A 14,519-nucleotide genomic window follows, 5' to 3' on the forward strand; every position below is an offset into this window, starting at 1 on the left:
CCGCCGTGCCCGTACCCTGCACGCGGGATGGCACCACAGCTCCGGGGCTCCGTGGTCCTCGTTCTCCACCTTGAGCGGCTGCCACGTCCAGGGGTTGGCCTGCATGTGCAGCAACCAGGCGTCTTTGAACAGCTGGGGAGGGAAGGGTGACAGATTCAGGAGCCTGGGCTGAGGTTCAGGAGCCTGGGCTGAGGTTCAGGAGCCTGGGCTGAGGTTCAGGAGCCTGGGCTGAGGTTCAGGAGCCCGGTCTGCTGACGGGCTCAGGCCATCAGGGCCATGCTGGGAGCGGTGCTCTGCTGCTGCACACAGAGGATGCTGACCCAGAGCAGGAGCTGATCACACCTCACTATGGACATGGGTAAATCCCTTCATCCCCATCTGCTACCTCAGTACAAAGTCAGGGCTCATCTTGACGAGCCTCAGTGAACCCAGGGAGCTGCTCAGAGAGCGCCTGGGGTGAGTTTCATTAATTAAAGCAGCTCCAGCAACAGCTAAACAGTTTCTCTGGAAAATCTACCGGGTGAGTGCCCAGATTTGAGGAACAAAATGCCCCCAACGTGCAGAGTGTGCCCATCCCAAATCCAGTCCCCAGGTGCCAAGGGGGTGTCCCTGCTCCCCCAGGTACTCACTGCATTGGGACCCCCGCAGCCGCCGAGGATTAGAATGGTCTGGTTGTCTATCACAATCTGGAGGGGACAAAGCAGAGTTTCAGCCCGGGAAGGATTTCTGGCCAGGCCTCCCAGGGCAGACAGAGGCAGGTTCTCAGCTGCACAGGCGCTGCTGGGTTCTGTGTGCCCCAGGATGAGGAGCGGAGCAGGCCTGGGACCGAGCGGGATGCAGGGCTCATCCCACTCCTTGTCCCACAGCAGTTCCTCTCAGAGAGGAGAGTAATCGCCCTTCCCAGAGCACCAGGGACCCCTCTGCAAAGGGAAGGCGGAAGGATTGTTTGGGAGGGCAGCTGCTGGCAGCACTGAGCTCCCCACGGGCTCCTTTCCACGTTCCAGCACGAGCCACCCCAGCCCTGCTGGGAGCCCTGCTGGCACCAGCCACACTCCAGCAGTCACTGCCCACCCCAGCTGGGGACAGCTGCCTCAGGCCAGGTGACAATCCCGGGATGGGAAGAGTGGAGCAGCCACAAGGGCCCGGAGCCGAAGCAGGCTGTGCTGCCCCTGCACTGACCCGAGGGGACAGGGGTGGGGACGGGGCAGGGGTTTGTTCCCCACGGCTCTGAGGCACTGGGGGAGGTGGGGACTGTGCCCACACGGACAGGGCTGCACAGGGAACTGGGAATGAGCCTGTGGAGAGCTGTCTGGAGCTGGGAGCGAGGCTGAGCCTCGGCTGAGCTCACCTGGGACTGGCCCCCGCGCGGGTGAGGGCTGGGCCCAGAGATGCTGGGCTTGGACCAAGCCCACTGCTCCAGATCCAGCACCCAGACGTCGTTGCTCCTGCAGGGACGAGACAACACGGGCTGAGGATACAACCGGGGATGTGGAACTCGCCTCAGGGCTGGGTTTTATGGCACAATTGGGACTTTTGCAGGCTGGAGCCTTGGGATTTGCTGCAAGAGGCGAAGGGCGTGATAAGGCAGCAGGCAGACCCCAAAATCCTGCAAAAAATTCCTCATGGGCCACCCCAAGACCATCCCATCCCTGTCCTGGCTCACAGGGGCGCTTGTGTGACCCCCTCACCCCTCACTTACATCTGCCGGGATCCAAGGGAGCCCCCAAAAACGATCATTTTGTCCTCGATGACACAGGAGGAGTGCCCTGCCATGGGAGGGGGGCCGTGGGTGGTCATGATGCAGTTCCACCTGGGAAGAGAGGCAGGAACACATTCCCCAATGAAGGAAAATGTTGGATCAAAGGTCCTCAAGAAGATGTCACGGGGGGAAAACCACAGGGAAAACCTCCAGATATCCAAATAGCAACAAAACTAATTAGAAATCCCAATGTGCTAAACATTTTTAAGGCATGAGCGAGTCCCGTGGCCGAGTTGGGAACATCTCCCCTTCCAATTAAGTTTGCCTCAAATTCTTTCCAAGAGGTTTAATTACAGAGTTGTGACGACACAGCCCAAAGTGCACTGGATAATTGATACTTTTGAGGATGAAAAGTTCTCAGTGCAAGAGGAGCAGGAACCTTCTCCTCGATCCAGCATTTTTCCTTCTCACACACGGGATGGGTGAGAAAGCTGGGTCTAAAATCAGCCAAATGCTGTTGAAAGGGAAAAGGGAAAATTCCTGCCAGCTCCACGGACATTGCTGGATGCTCCAGTCCTGGAGCTGGGAAGGCAGAGGTTGAAGTGATGGAGAAATCTGATTTATCACATCTCCCCGAGGGAGCTGAGTTTTGGATCACCACTGAAAACAAGACCTCCAGCACTTCACGCTTATCTCAGCAACACCTCAGTGCTCCCAGCCAAAGTGATTAGGCTTTTAAAACACCCAGGTTTCCCACCTGGATGGGGATGCCAAGGCAGCCTGGAATATTTAGCTACAACTCCAGAAGCATATGGAAGCAGCAGCACCCACGAGGCGCTTGGCAGCACCCCATCCTCAGCTCTGCTGTGCTTGTGTGGCTTTTTTTTTGTTTCAAGAGACACACCTGGGAAAGCAGGACCACGCACAGCTTCCCAGGCATTCCTCCAGCTGCATTCCAGAGCCATTTCTCCAGGATCAAAGCCTGCTCTTACCAGTTTTTGGAGGGGGAGTAGGTGTGGATCTCATCGAAGAACCTCTCGGGCTGGTGCAGGGGGTAAGGGCTGGGCCGGGTCCAGCCCCCAAAAAGCACCAGCAAGTCCTTGTAGACCACCAGCGTGGCCCCAGCCTTGGGAGAGGGGTAGGAACCTAGCAGGGAGGGAGGAAAAGTTAGGAAAATCGTGTTTGAACACAAGCCCCCAGCTCTGCATCGTTTCCTCCTGAAGTGTCACAATGGGGAGACTCCACCTTTACAAAAAAAAAAAAAGAAAATAACTGGAAAAAAAAAAAAAAAAAGAAAAAAAGAAAAAAAAGGCAAAATTAGAGCTGGGAGCTTGGGAAGAAAACTCCTGCCAATTTGTGTCATGGTAATTAGTAGGAGCCTGAAAGCACATCTCAAACACAGCAAAACATCTGTCACTCACTCGCAGGAAATTGCCGGTTTTCCAGCAGATCCCTCCAAATTATTGCTTTAGCGCCAAATAAAAGCAATAATTACCTCCAAATACCTCTAACAGCTCTCCCTGAGGAGGGAGGGAGGAAGGACACAATCCCAAGGCAGCCAGTGTGGCTTGTGCAGATGTGTGGGGTGCTCACACTCGCCGAACCCCGCCTTTGAGAAGGAAGCCCTGGGCGCTCTGGCTGTCAATGAAGCCATCCCTCGAGTCTGCAGGATGCAGTGCTGCTTTAAAAATCATGGAAAACCTTTCTGTGTGGCCTGTCTGAGGTTCAAAGGGCTCTGCAGGGAGCGGGGGACTCCTGAGCAGGACCTGCACGAGGACAGTGTGACCTCCCGGGCTCGGTGCCGTTGGGATTTGCCGGGCTCACACCATTCCGTGTGTCCTGAGGCTTTTCCTGAGCTCACCTCTCAGCCCACTGCTGCTTCTGCTGGCCAGCACATCCCTGAGCAGCTGGGGCTGCCCCTGGATCCCTGGAAGTGCCCAAGGCCAGGCTGGAATGGGATGAGCTTTGAGGTCCTCCCAACCCAAACCATTCTGGGATTTTACGGTTCCTAACCTGCTTGGAGCAGGAGCAGCCTCGGTGCAGGAAACCTGCTGGCAAGAGCAACTGTCAAAGGATTCGATCCCTTCGAATTTATGTTGGGAAACTGGAAACATCCACTGCAAAACCCCAATCCCTGCCTGCCCCTGGAGCCAGGGGTGCTGCTGTGTGAGGTGTGGAGCAGCTGAAGCCTCTCCAGCCCAGCTGGCTCTGAGCATCCTGGCTCCCAGAGCGCCCAGCACACTCCCCCAGCGCTGCAGCCGCTCTTCCCAGCCCATCCAGGAACCCTGGAATCCTCATCCCAGCCCCACGGCTCCCTGCCTGCCTCTGGCAGCGGGGCAGCTCAAGGGCACGGCTCACACGTGGCCGTGGTGGCACCTCTGTCCCCTCCCCTGTCCCAGCAGGACTGGAGAGACACAATTTTAGCAGGGAATGACACCCAGAACAGACTATTTTTAAAAGAAAGCGGAGCATCTATTTTAGGATGTTGCAGCTGAGGGAAGCAATTCCACCACAATGGGTTCCAGGTGCTGGGAGGGGAGAGCCCAGCAAAAAGCAGCCCCTGGGCTGATGCAGAAATGGCCCCAGTGTCCCTTCCCCAGGGACAAAGTGTCCTGCTGCTGCCCTCAGGCCGGGGAGATGAGGGGAAAATGGGATTTTCAGAAGCACTTAATGCAAGGTAACGCATGGCCAGAGCTGCACCAAGGGCTCCATGAGGATCAGGTGCCAGTGAGGGTCACGTTTGGTGAACTCCAGTTCTCCTGGCTCATTCCACGTGTGCAATTCATTAACCCACACCAGCAGGTTTCCAGCCCAAATAATTCCCTGGCAGTGCACAAAGTTTTCCTCCTAAGCCTGACACCGCAACAAAACATTTCATTTGGTGAATAACATTTTATTTGGTGAATCCCAGCCAGGTGATTCCACCAGGGATGCCACAGGGTGCTGGGGTTACGCTGGGTTATTTTTAAACAAAAAAGGGGGCAGCTAGAGTCATTCCAAGATGGAAAAACATTGGCACCTTGCTCAGTGGTGAGGAAAGTCACTCTCCCTCTGCTGAAAGCTGAAGGTCAGCCCCGGCTCAGCCACGGAGACAATTCCCAAGTGAGTCAGTGCCATGCAAACAGCCCAGGGCAGAGGCCAGCCCCGGTTCTTCAGGAAGCTTTGCCTGTTATTGGACATTGTACCGATGTAAATGAGCTGAGTTTCATTCTGCAGCGCAGGAAAACTCGGCATTTTACAAGTCCAAGGAGTGCTGGCCTCTCAAAGCCTCTCCCCACAGCGGAACCGGGCTGTCTGTGGGTGCTCTCCAAAATGAGGTGCACCACAGGGACACACGGGAAATCTGAGGAATTAATGCTGTTTATCCCTAAAGCAAGGGAGAACTGCTGGATCCTCGGGAAGGGCAGGAACATCCCGAGGGAGCTGCTGGAAGGGGGAAGGCAGCTCGGTGACCTCAGGACTCAGGCATGCGGAGGGACACCGGGACATCAAAGGGACTCCAGGCGCTGGTCAAAGTCCGAGGCCTCTGGAGATTGTGGGAGGTGGGAGTGGCCCTTCAAAGGCTCCCAGGAGCACAGGGGATCCTCTCTGGGATTGCACACGGATCGGGCTGAGGAGCCATCGGGGCCTGGGTAATGAACTGCACCGTTCCCAGGGGTCCCAGGGGGGAACTGGCTGTGTGCCTGAGCTCCCCACCCCAGTATCACCATCCAGCCCAAAATCCAGCTTATCCCTCCATGTCCCAGCCCAAAATCCAGCTTATCCTGCCACAACACCATCCAGGTTATCCCTCCATAACATCACCCAGCATCCAGCTTATCCTGCCACAACACCATCCAGGTTATCCCTCTGTAACCCAGTCCAGCATACAGTTTATCCTGCCACAACACCATCCAGCATCCAGGTTATCCCTCCATGTCCCAGCCCAAAATCCAGCTTATCCTGCCACAACACCATCCAGGTTATCCCTCTGTAGTCCAGCCCAAAACCCAGTTTATCCTGCCATAACACCATCCAGGTTATCCCTCCACGTCCCAGCCCAAAATCCAGGTTATCCCTACATAACATCACCCAGCATCCAGGTTATCCTGCCACAACACCATCCAGGTTATCCCCCTGTAACCCAGCCCAAAACCCAGGTTATCCTGCCACAACACCATCCAGGTTATCCCTCCATGTCCCAGCCCAAAATCCAGGTTATCCTGCCACAACACCATCCAGGTTATCCCTCGACGTCCCAGCCCAGCAGCCAGGTTATCCCTCCCGGGGATGAAGGTGTGAGCAGGCTGAGGGGGCAGCACAGTTCACTCCTGCTGAGCACAGCAGGCCCCATCCCTGCACAGCTGATGCTGTTCTTTCTTTCTGCGGGGATGAGGAGTTAAAGGCTGGGCTGAGCTGTTTGATTTCCCTGCTGATGGATTTTCCTGGCTCACAAAGCCAAAAAAACCAACTAAAGATCTCCGGCTTCCACAGATGTTTGGAAAAGAAGCGCCAGCCTGTGATGGCTCCCGACACGAGCTCTGGGTGGTTTATCTGGGTTGGATCTGTCCTTATAAGCAGTTTTTAAAGGTTGGTTATCCAGCCCCTAAAGCCGGCGGGGCCGCACGCGCACAGATTAACGGGAACAAAGGAAAAGCCGGGCTCGAAGGGACACGGGGAGCCAGAGCAGCTCTCACCTCTGCCAGGGGCAGCCCAAAAAGCAGCTGGAGTGGGGAGCAGAAACGCTCACCCCGGGATTATCAGCTTGCACAGCCCAGCTGGAAGGGCTGGCTCAGGGTTGGGAATATTCTCCAGGAGGGGCTGGGGGGCTGCACTGAGCTGGGGAAAAGGGAACACATGGAAAGATTTGTGTCAAGGGGATCTCTGAGGAGCTTTAATTCTGGAGAAGGACGAGGGCTGCAGCCAGGAGCTGTTTTTGCTGGGTCTGGTGGATCCTGAGGGAGCCAACTGCCACCTTTGCAGGCAGCTGGATTTCCATGGAACACCCAGATAACCAAAGCCAAGTGCCCAACCCCAGAGCTCAGAAATTAAAGGATTTTCCCCATGGATTTCCAGGTGCAAAGGAATCCAAGCTCCCAGGTTCAAGAGCCACTTGCAATCTGCGCTCCAGGAGAGCATCCCTGGGCAGGGGCTCGGGGTTGTCCTTTCACAAGAACCCTGGAATGGTTTGGGTTGGAAGGGACCTTAAAGCTCATCCCATTCCACCTCCTGCCGTGGGCAGGGACACCTTCCAGTACTCCAGGGTGCCCCAAGCCTGGCCTTGGACACTTCTTCCCAAGAATGGTGCCTGTTTTGCACTCTGAGCGATCCCAGATGGGATCCAACCCTGCCCACCACGAGTTTTGTGCTTCCACGCTCAAGCAGGAGCTGGTTTTCAGTCTGGCTCTTAGGCTGGACCTGGATTCCCAAATCCCAGTTCCCAGCCTGGAACCCTCATCCAGCCCAGCCGAGGGATGGCCCTGAACACTTCCCATCCCACACAGCTCCATCCCAAACCTGTGTGACAGCGTGGAATCCCCAAACCTTCCCCCTTCAACTGGAAGCAAAACCAGTGAGGATAAAACCAGTAAATCCCTGTGCTTCCCAGGCCAGCTGGGGTTTTTCCACAGCAGCTCCATGCAGATCCCTGCCAGGTTTCCCAGAGGGAAGAGGACAAGCTGCTGAGCAGCAGCCCGGAGGCCAGAGGAGCATCCCAGCAGTCCCAGCAGGAGCACTGGATTCGGGAGGTGCCAAAGGGGCACTCCCATGGGAAGAGCAGACACCCCTGTCGCACACCCACTCATTCCCAAAGTCAAACCCAACACTGAGGACTCTGCTCAGCTGCCTCGGATCCAGCATTTCACATTCACCTGTTTTTAATCCCAAAAAGTCTAAAACAGAGCACTGGGATTAGCAACACGTTCTAGACCAGTTCTGACCAGGCCTGCCTTAACCTTAGAGCCTTTAAAAGCCACAGAAGGATCATTTTCTCTTACTAAACCACAGGCAATTTAGTGTTCCCTTCCAGAAAAACCCCAAATTCCACGCTGGGAAGCAGACAGGAATTCAGCCTTGCAGGAGTTTTACGGAAAAACAGAACAAGGTCTGATTTGTCTCCTCAAGCAGAGCGACAAAACCTCCGCAGGCACAAACAACCTCTCGGGAAGGAAGTGGGGGAACATCCCGAGTTTATCTGCAGTTTTTGGGGGGGCACAGCGGCAGCCCCCCGGTGCTGACACACCGACACAATTCCCACCGCGCTCCCAGCGTGCATTTCCAGCCCGCACTGACTCGGCACTGAGCTGCAAGCCCAGTCAAAGCCCGGCGTGGCAGCCGAGCTTTGGTTTCTCGCAATCCCGGGGAGGAGGAGGCAGCAGCCCCGGGCAGGATCAGTCACCTCCGCGCTGTTGCAAGGTGCCCGTGGGTATTTATTTAACCCCGGCGTTTGCGAGGCGCTGCCGCTGCGATAAAGCCGTGGAGAGGGAGAGGCAGCGCCCTCTGAACCCCGGGGATCTCCTGAGTCAGCCTGGGCTAACGCCTGGCAAAAACGTCCTCGTGCAGCAACTGAGCAAACACTGCCGAGACAGCCAGAGCGCCACGGGCTGGGGTCGCTGGGACTCATTCCTGGTGTGATTCCTGGTGTGATTCCTGCTGTGATTCCTGCTGTGAGTCCTGGTGTGATTCCTGGTGTGAGTCCTGCTGTGAGTCCTGCTGTGATTCCTGCTGTGAGTCCTGGTGTGATTCCTGGTGTGATTCCTGCTGTGAGTCCTGCTGTGATTCCTGCTGTGAGTCCTGGTGTGATTCCTGGTGTGATTCCTGCTGTGAGTCCTGCTGTGATTCCTGCTGTGAGTCCTGGTGTGATTCCTGGTGTGATTCCTGGTGTGATTCCTGGTGTGATTCCTGGTGTGATTCCTGCTGTGAGTCCTGGTGTGATTCCTGGTGTGATTCCTGGTGTGATTCCTGGTGTGAGTCCTGCTGTGAGTCCTGGTGTGATTCCTGCTGTGAGTCCTGGTGTGATTCCTGGTGTGATTCCTGGTGTGATTCCTGGTGTGATTCCTGGTGTGAGTCCTGCTGTGATTCCTGCTGTGATTCCTGGTGTGAGTCCTGCTGTGATTCCTGGTGTGATTCCTGCTGTAACTCCAGCTGTGAGTCCTGCTGTGATTCCTGCTGTGATTCCTGCTGTGATTCCTGGTGTGAGTCCTGCTGTGATTCCTGGTGTGATTCCTGCTGTAACTCCAGCTGTGAGTCCTGCTGTGATTCCTGCCAGAATTCGTGCCATGATTCCTGCTGTGACTCCTGCTGTGATTCCTGTCACAATTCCTGCTACAATTCCTGCTGTGATTCTTGCCACAATTCCTGCTGTGATTCCTAGTGTGATTCCTGCTGCGATTCCTGCCCCAATTCCTGCCCCAATTCCTGCTGTGATTCCTGCCACAATTCCTGCCCCAATTCCCGCAGCTCCACGGCAGGAGAGGTTTTACTGGGAATCAGCTGTCCCTTGTCCCCGGGGCGAGCTCACCCTTTGGGAAAGGCCCCGCACGAGGGGCTGCTCCTGCCAAAGCCGCTGTTCCCCCCGGGCAGGATCCCCCCGGCCGCCTCTCCCTGTCTCCGTGTGTTTATTCCCATCTCCAGTGATTTAACACCCTGACACCTCCCTAAAGCAGCCCCTGCAGAGCTCAGCGCTCCCAGAAAGGGCTGAGCAGCTCCTGCCGCTCGTGTTCCCTGCAGGAGGCAAAGGAAGAGTCGGGAATTGCAGGAACATGGAGAACAGGGCTGTGTCCCAGCCCTGCTGAGCTCCGCACTTTCCGCTCCGGGATCGTCCCAAAATGGAGAATCCCCAAACGAGCGGTGTTCCAGGAAACGGCTGCTGTGTCATTTGGTGAGGTTACAGCAACCACGGGGCTCCAAACCTCAACCATCCTCTAAAGAGCACCCTGTGGGCACAGCCAGTGAATCCCAGAACCATCTGGGATGGAAGGGACCTCACAGCTCATCCCATTCCAGCCCCTGCCATGGGCAGGGACACCTTCCACTGTCCCAGGCTGCTCCAAGCCCTGTCCAGCCTTGGACGTTTCCAGGGATGGGGAACCCACAGCATTTCTGGATGCAGGCAGACAGAGGAAGTGCAAAAAGCCAGGGCTTTGCTGCTCCCAATATTTGCTGCAGGGACAGCAGCTTTTTACTGGAACCTTCCTGCTGAAATTCCCAGCACAGGAAGGGAATTTCAGCCCAGCTCTTCGCACTCCCCTCCCGTGCTGCCTCCCCATTTTCAACCCATCAGTTACTGAACCTCGCTCCCTCCACGCCAGGGAAGCACTTTTATCCCTCATTCCAGTAATTCCAGCCCTGAATGCCAAACTCCCTGAATATTTCACGTCAGGAACCAAAACCCACCTCTGGACTGTGGACAAGCACAAACGAGTGCCCGAGTCTCAGAGCAGATGCTTTGGGGAAAGGTTAAAATCAGGCCAGGAGCTCCGGGATGCGGGGAGGCTCGGATGGCACACGGTGCTCAGCACGGATTAAAGCGCCCTGGGAACGCTGCCTGCTCAATCCCAAATATTACCCACCTAATCCTGGGGGACTGAGTCCTCAAGGCAAAGGCTGGGCTGCCTTGGAAGGAGCTCTTGCCGATAGATGTCAGCACAGCCTGCCCGAAATTCCCAGGAGGACCTTTCCTTCCCAGCTGACAGCGCAGCCATGGGACTGGGGGGTTTTATCCCACACCAGACAGGGAGGAAGGTGCTGTCAGACCAGGAAAACGGGATAATTGGGTGTGAAACCAGCAGGGAATTTGTGTCCAGGGAAAGCATCACCCCCGGGTACCTCCCAGGCCTCGGGAAGGAGGGATGGGCTCGCTCTGGGGTGCAACACATTCATTAGATGTGAGACACCACCAGTGTCAACAACCCCGTGTGTGGCTCTGGGAGCCTTTTTCCTGAAAAGGAAATAAATTGGAGATGATTTGTCCGAGCCACAGCTCGCAAATTCCTCGGCTCCAACCAAACTCAGATGAGCGAGACGTTAAATTCTCCGCAGGGCTGGGAAATCAAACTTGTCAGGGAAAAATAAAAAATAAAATAAAATCCTGATAGACAAAAAAAAGAAACAAAACCCTCTTGGAAAATCCAGCCTACCTTCTGCCTAGGTTAAAGGGATGACAGACCTGCACTTTGGGATCATTAAATGTAAATTGTTTTTCAAGTGCGGGTGTTCCAAGGTCCTCCAAGGTGGAGGAGGGAGTAGCTACTACTACTGTTACTACTACTACAACTACCTGCTAGTACTACTGGGAGGGATTCCTGTCCAAGGGCAGGCTGGGCAGGGTTTGAAGCAGGCTGGGATGGTGGAAGGTGTCCCCCAGGTGTGTACTGAGGGCAGAGGAACCGAGAGAGGAACCAGCTCCCCGCTGCAGCAGCCGCTGCCCTCCAGCCCTTCCTCTCCAGCCCCCTCCGCTTCTCCCTCCTTCCCTTCCCACGGGGCTCCTGCCACCTCAGGCTGATCCCACTCTCAGGGTGAGGGATCATTTCCTGAGGGAGGGCTACAGCCCAGCCCTGCTCCGAGGAGCCCCTTTCCCACTGCAGGGAATGTTTGCCCCCCGTGTTTTCCCCCACGGATAAAACCTGGCTGAGCTTCCTGCGGTGCACAGAGAGCAAGGAACGGCAGAGAGGGGTAAAACCCTGCCAGCCCCTGCTCCTGGGCACATCCCCACCTCCCTGGGCCGCTATCCAGGGCTTCTTCAAAGCCATTCCTGGGAGGCAGCAGGCTCCCGAGGCCGGGCACACCTTGCTGGGATTGCTGAGCTGACTCTGCCCCCTCCCTGCAGCCCCGGGAGCCGAAAGGAGCCCGCAGTGACTCTGGGACCTCGGCGATGTCGGGAGCCGCTGGAAAAGCTGTGGGAGCACAGCAGGGATGAGGAGCTGCCGGCTGGAGGGAGGGGCAGGATGGAGCCAGGCAGGGATGTGGGGCTGGGGAACAGGAGGCACAGGAATGTTTTCCCTCGGAGGTTTCCCATTCCACTGAGCAGTCGTCGCTCCAGCAGGAAAGCCCTTCACCCCTCTGTTGGTAGGGAGCAGGGTGCCCTGCTCCCAGACCTTCTGGCTTTTCCTGCCTGGTTTGGTGAAGGCAGCTGAGGGATAAATCCCACAGTTCACACTCGGTGGGTTTGGTACCTGCGTGTGCCTGGGACTGATCCATGGCCGTCCCAAGGGTGGATGCCAGCGGGATGTGGTTTGGATCCAGACAACAAAAACCTTCCCGAGGTTAAACACAGCCAGAAAGGCCATGAGCTGGAGGAGGACAGAGCCTGGCAAGTCCAAGGGAACAGAAGTTTGTGTGCTGTAAACCTAAACCCATGGATTAATCTCCTGGAAACCAGCAGCGCCTTCCCAACCAGGCGGCACATGATGCAGGAAAAACAACAACAACAACAAAAAAAACCTTCACTTGATTTGGGTTGATTTTTCATCTCCTGCCCTTGAGATATTTCATATTGAACACCACAAATTCCATTAGAGACGTTCTGCAGAACCAGCCAGGCAAAGAGAGGAACAAATGAAGATGGATCCAGGGGCTGGGAACAGCCCTGCTCCCACCTCGGAGCTGCCAGTCCACCCTCTGCAAGGGCAGGAATGAAATCCAAACTCTACATCCAGGGACACTGGTGGAGAGTTTGTCTGTCAAAGGCTTGGTAGGAGCCTCCTTGTAAAACTGGGAGCCCAAAATAAAGGAGGAAAAAATTCCATATATTTAAAGTGGAGAAAGCAATTTCAATCCACCTGTGCTGGGACAGCCTCTGTCCCAAAGAGAGGCACAGGAAAAGCCTGCAAAGTCCTGAGGAGCAGAAATGAGGGATGGGATAAGGAAGAAATGTGTGTAAGGAAGAATTCAGGTGTGTGATCAGGAAGAAATCAGGTGCAGGATAAGGGAACTACGGGCAGGAGGCTCACAGGATTAAAGCTGAGCTTCCAAAGGGGGCAAAAGTCACTCCGACCTCGAGGACTCCAAGAGCCTTTGGAAAGGCTCTTGGTGGGAAAGCCATGGATTTTTGGAGGATAACACGGAATGTTTCAGCTCTGCAGAGGCAGGAACAAGCCCTGCTGCCACCAAACCCAAAGGGAAAAACCACCCAGATCAGGAAAAGAGCTGGAAAAAGCTTTCCTCTCTTCCAGGCTCACCAAAACCGCTCACAGCACGACACATTTCCCTCCACCCCATTAACCTGCTCCACGTTGGAGGCTCAGGCACTCAGCCATAATCAGAGAGGTTATTCCATGCCAGGAATGAGCTCTTGGATCCTCCTGGCTCCCAGGACACCAAGGGCTGTAGTGGGCTCAAGGTGATCCCGAGTTTTTAATAAAGCTGAGCTTTTCTTTCCATCAGACGTGGTGTGGGGCAAGGTCAGAGGCACAGGGGACACCGAGGGAGCTTTGGTCAGGGTTTTGGGGGGTTTGAGTGCCCAAAGCAAGGCATTTGGGAGCCTTCCTGAGAGCTTCCCTGTGCCTGGGAGCTCCACTGTGAAACTCCACTGACTGGAAAATTGTTTTGAAAACTCGCCTCTGTGTTCTAGAAGGGGGAGATGAAAAACAAGGCTGGGCTTTTTAGCTCGGGGCAAGGTTTTTGCACAGCTTTGTCAAGGCCAAACCTCTCTGCTCCACCAGGACCACATCTGACACCAGGAGTCTCTCCCGAGTCTCTCCTGCCTCCTTCGGGCTGCTGCTTTTATTGACACAACACCATCAAAGGCACCTTTCCCTCAATCCCAAAGGGAAACCTGATCCTCCCACTCCCTGAAGAGCTGAGGAGCACGAGGAGCTTTTCCTGTGTCCTGCTGGGGCCACCCAGGAGCTTTCAGCAGCGCCAGGCTGGAGCAGCACGGAGGATCAGAGAGGATCAGGGCATCACACGGAGGAGCTCTGCCTCCAAACCTGATCTCCAGATCCTGAAAGATGAGGAGCTTTTCCCTCTCCCCAGTGTGAGTGTGGGGACAGGAAACACCAGGAGAGAAGTCCTGGGGAGGTGCCCCTGCAGGGCAGCAGCACCAGGAGCCTCCTGCCAGGAAGGGGAAAAGCAGAGCCTCGGGGCTCCTGAACTCCTCTTGGATCCCAGAGGGATATCCCAGCCTGGAAGTGGGAAAACAACGGGGACAGGGAGAGCCCTTCCAGCCCTCCTGACTGCCCTGGCAGCTGGAGCAAGGTGGGAGCAGCAGGGGGAGGATAAAGCAGACCCAGGAGGAGGAGGAGGATGTGCAGATCCTACAGGAATGCAGCTGGAATGCCTCTCCCTGCAAAGCCCTGGTGGTTCCAGCACCATTCCTGACTTTATAAACACAACAGGCTCACTTTTAAAGGGAAAAGCTTTTCACCTCTGTGCCATGAGCCCCTGGGACAGCAAAGCTCCTGGCCCTTTTGTCCCTAATTCAAAAAGGCATTTTCTGGTGTGGTTCTGGCCGAGACCAAGCCTGAAGAGAAACAGCCCAGGCAGGGCAGCAGGAGATTCTGCCTGTGACTTATCCCTGCAGGATGCCATGGACAGGAGGCTCCAAAGTGCCTGGGGCTTCTCTGGGAGCTCCCCTTGCGCAGGGATTGGGGTGGGAGCTCACCAGGAGGGCTCCACATGGAAACAGGACAATCCTTCCTTGCCAGCAGGGCAGCAGATCCAGGGATGAACCCCTGCTCAGCCGAGTCCAGGCATCAAAAAAGGCCTCACCACAACCCCCTGCAGCTCCTGCTGTATGAAGTGATGGAATCATGGAGTGGTTTGGGCTGGACCTTAAAGCCCATCCAGTCCAGGGACAACTTCTGCTGTCCCAGGGTGCTCCAAGCCCTGTCCAGTCTGTGCC

General features: G+C 55.7%; 1 protein-coding gene across 2 annotated transcripts in view; it reads right to left on the bottom strand.

Moving 5' to 3' along the window:
• Positions 1–14,519, bottom strand: part of FBXO42 (F-box protein 42) — a 37,209-nt gene that overhangs the window by 2,977 nt on the left and 19,713 nt on the right. For both annotated transcript variants that reach the window (XM_005528239.3, XM_014257266.2), the window contains exons 5-9: positions 2,692–2,845; positions 1,700–1,810; positions 1,349–1,445; positions 630–686; positions 16–132 (exon numbers count right to left, since the gene is read on the bottom strand). In XM_005528239.3, coding sequence (XP_005528296.1) covers positions 16–132; positions 630–686; positions 1,349–1,445; positions 1,700–1,810; positions 2,692–2,845 — 536 coding nt within the window. The remainder of the gene's footprint in view (positions 1–15; positions 133–629; positions 687–1,348; positions 1,446–1,699; positions 1,811–2,691; positions 2,846–14,519) is intronic.

This window comes from Pseudopodoces humilis, chromosome 24, assembly GCF_049639895.1.
Source record: "Pseudopodoces humilis isolate 2021_Gansu_Grassland_sample_001 chromosome 24, ASM4963989v1, whole genome shotgun sequence".
In the NCBI taxonomy this organism is placed as follows: domain Eukaryota; kingdom Metazoa; phylum Chordata; class Aves; order Passeriformes; family Paridae; genus Pseudopodoces; species Pseudopodoces humilis.